The sequence below is a fragment of the Miscanthus floridulus genome, unplaced genomic scaffold (assembly GCF_019320115.1).
Source record: "Miscanthus floridulus cultivar M001 unplaced genomic scaffold, ASM1932011v1 os_1198_3, whole genome shotgun sequence".
NCBI lineage: Eukaryota > Viridiplantae > Streptophyta > Magnoliopsida > Poales > Poaceae > Miscanthus > Miscanthus floridulus.
The window spans coordinates 31,176-34,640 of NW_027097588.1; the positions used below are offsets into that span (position 1 = coordinate 31,176).

The following is a 3,465-nucleotide window of genomic DNA, read 5'->3' on the forward strand; positions in this document are numbered from 1 at the left end:
CATCCACACCCGCCGCGTTGAAGTGTGGCATGCCAAGCGTATCTCATCCATGACGTCATCTTTGAGCGCAAATCGCCAACACCACGATGTCGGTGCCAAATCCAGGGCCCTGCTGAGCTGCCATTGTCGACGTCGCCCGAAGACACAGTCGAGGTCATGCCTCAACCGCCACTTGGCGCTAGCCATGCCAACCCAGCGTGTGGCCTTTGTCCTTAACCAGCCTCTGTCTCACCACCATGGACCGCTTCCTGCCAGATCCAGCGTGTCCACCGTGTTACTGCGCCGCCATACAGCGTGGCCTCCAATCCGGCACCGCCGTGTAGCTTACAGGCCTATAGCAAGGTTATTTGGATGAAACCAATTGTAATGGTTTATTGTCAGTTTGTCACAAAGCATAAAAAAGGCAAGAGACCAACTGCAAGCATTGGAACTGAAGACGGAAGAGGAAAAACGTTTGATCCAAAAAAAAAAAAACGCACTGGCCTCTGGGAAGGTTGTCATGACGGTGACGTGTATCATAGAGGCCTATGTACAGAGGATGCAAGTTCATGTACGTAACTCTGCAATGATTGGATCGCAAAAAAAAAATCTTGGAAAAAGTTCTACTCCTAATAAACAGGTAATGATTGATCAAAGGGAACTGGGAAAGCATGAACGATCGGCAGGTAGTTATAAGAGCAAGTCTAACAATTTAGCCTGCTGCCGGCTGCAAGAGCATGCCATGTCATATACAGTCAGTTATATAGCTAACTCATATTATAGCTTAGCTGTTTGACGGGCTGTAGCATTTAATGATCACAGTACAAGAGTACGTGAAATGGGAAAGAAACGCCAGCTTCTCGCTCGCAGCCGGCTAGAAAAAGACGTTTTCTCTTCGTACGTTGCGCTGCAGTCGGCGAGGAGTTTACCGCCCGCTCCAAATTCTCTCTCTTTACGTGGCTGGTTTTTGGATGACGTGGATCCTCCTCGCCCGCTAAAAGGCGATTATTATACCTGCTCTAACAGTAAAAGAACATGGACCTGACCGGTAAGTCCGGTACTCTTACAAGTGTACAACTCAGCAAAACCAAACGAACCTGGAGGACCGTCATGGCGCTCTCTCTGCACAGCAGAAACGACCTGATTTTTAAACAGAATTTTGATTTTTGAAGAAATGCGTCGACGATAAAAGCTCTAACATAGCCTAATGATGATCTACTCACTATTATTAATTCCTCTACGTTGGCATATCCTCCTTTCCTATGATGATCTACTCGCTATCATAGCCTAATGAATTTCGTGAATACCAAACCCGGTATGCTAACATCAAGGTCAATAACAATCACTGAATCACAAGCAAAATCTCCCCCCACAAAACAGTCACAAGCTGCCAAAGGCTCGGCTCCCTTGCATTTGCCAATTGCCATGCATCATTGTGTTCCAAGCAGTCATGGCTGCCAGCCTGCCACGGTAGCATCCTCAGCCATCAGTGCAGGTCAGCAGCCTCCTAGAGCCAGAGCTCCTCGGTGCTTGGTCGACTTGGCAGCAGCGCCTGCTCTGTCGATGCGAACCATGAGGACGGGCGCCTCGCCGGACACGTCGTCCAGGATCTCCGGTGGCATCGCAAGGAACATGGCCTGGTCGGCGGCCGAGAACGCACCGGCGCCGGACATGCTGCTGCTCCGCACCATGGACATCATCATTGCCACGCTCTCCTTGCTGCTGGCGGCCTCCGCCCAGAGCTTGCACCTGAACTGGGGCGCCCCCTCCGCCGCGTCGCCGTTGGCCCTCACGCACACCAGCGACACCGCGGCGGCCGCGCCTAGCGTGCACGCGGACACCAGGAACACGCGCCGGCCCTCCTCGCCCACCAGCACGTGCCAGCCCTGCGGCGGCGGAAGGGTGACCCTGAGCGGCTTCCCGTAGCTCATCTCCGTGACGGGCCAGGAGTGGGCGCCAGCGAAGTGGTCGGCCAGCCTCGCCGGCGAGCTGAAGAAGCCGCAGCCGGGGTCCGGGCACGAGCAGGGCGCCCACTGGCACGCGCGCTGGTGGTCCGCCGCCTCGAAGTACACCACGGAGCTCTTGCACCCGAACTCCTCGTACGCGCAGGGCTGCTTGGCTTCGCGCACGAAGGCGGACCCTCCACGCACGGCGAGTAGATGGCGGCGCCGCGGCACACCTGCTCGTGGCTGTTGCAGCAGGTGCCGCATATCACGTGCCCGTACTCACACTGAAAGCACAAAAAATCTTTAGTTTTCATCAGTGATCTCGATGACATGTCGATGATGAGAACAGAGCAACCGACCTTGAACGTTGGAGGCTTGAGGGGAAGGCGACAAGATCGGCAGTGGAACAAGGTGAGCCCAAACGTCAAATTGATCTGCGCCTCCTCCATGGCTTCCGCGCTGCTGCCCTGGCTAACCTCTCCTTCCTCCTGCTCTTCTTCATCCTCTGCTGCCTCGTCTATCTCTTGCTGCTCCCGCTTGATCACGCCGTTGGGCATGGCCTGCGCCCTCGCCTTCTTGCCGTTGTGGCCGTGCTCGCCGTTCTCCAGCTGCGAGCCCCTCTTGCTCTGTTCAGCCATCTCCTCCTGTCACTCAAGTGTGGTGCCAGCAGCAACGTACCAAATCATCTTATTCGGTTTGGGGAACGGATCAGAAGGTGAGCTCGGTGGTGACCACAAGCACAAGAAGAGAAGCCTCTTCTGGCCCCAACCGGCTATGTGTGGCGTGAACGAGCAAACAAGCTGCTGAGTCATATCATACACCAGAATAGAGGAGGCAGTTGCAGAATTTCAAAAAAAAAAAGGCTTTCATCAAACCCTATGATTGGAGGTAAATGGTATCTCTAGATAGCAATTTATGTTTGCTACATTACTCCGGTTACCGTTGCGATAGTTTGATATAATAGCTCTAACAAATTATAGCCATTAGTTTTAAAAATTTATGACACAATTAAGTAACTAAAAGCCAGAAAAGAAAAGAAAAACCTAGAAAAAAATTAACATGGATTACAATCCCACGCAGGTAATCCCTTGCTTGATCAGGGTGAATTTATACTATTGACTACGGCCTGCAGGTGTGGTCTCACCCAGTCACCATACCCACGATAAAATCAAAATTATATTGTTACTACAAGAATCTTCACCGCATATACTTTAGCTCTCCCTGGCTTGATCTGCATGCACATATGCATGATGCCTGGGAGGTGTACGCTTAGGTAGGCCACGCCTATAGCATGCTTGGTGTACTATTATTAATAAAAGGTTTTTAAAGATAGCTCCTAATTAATAGAGGTGGACATTCTTAGTGCCGGTTTTTAAAAAATGAGGTGGCCCTAACTCGATAAATAATCCCTCCATTCAAAATAAACAATTCTCTTGAAACTTTTAGATAAATTAAGGATGTGGATAAAAGACGCATCTATCCTCATCCCTTTTCTATCTCCGAGGATATCTTCTGAATTTGGCAGTTCTCATTTGCATGC

General features: G+C 51.2%; 1 protein-coding gene across 1 annotated transcript; it reads right to left on the reverse strand.

Moving 5' to 3' along the window:
* Positions 1-1,033: 1,033 nt before the first annotated feature.
* On the reverse strand, positions 1,034-2,562 carry LOC136533801 (E3 ubiquitin-protein ligase SINA-like 10). Its single transcript, XM_066526329.1, has 2 exons — positions 2,285-2,562; positions 1,034-2,209 (listed from the first exon to the last, which is right to left on the reverse strand). The coding sequence occupies exon 2, from the start codon at positions 2,187-2,189 to the stop codon at positions 1,476-1,478; it is 714 nt and encodes a 237-aa protein (XP_066382426.1). The 5' UTR covers positions 2,190-2,209; positions 2,285-2,562; the 3' UTR covers positions 1,034-1,475.
* Between the last annotated feature and the right edge of the window lie 903 nt (positions 2,563-3,465).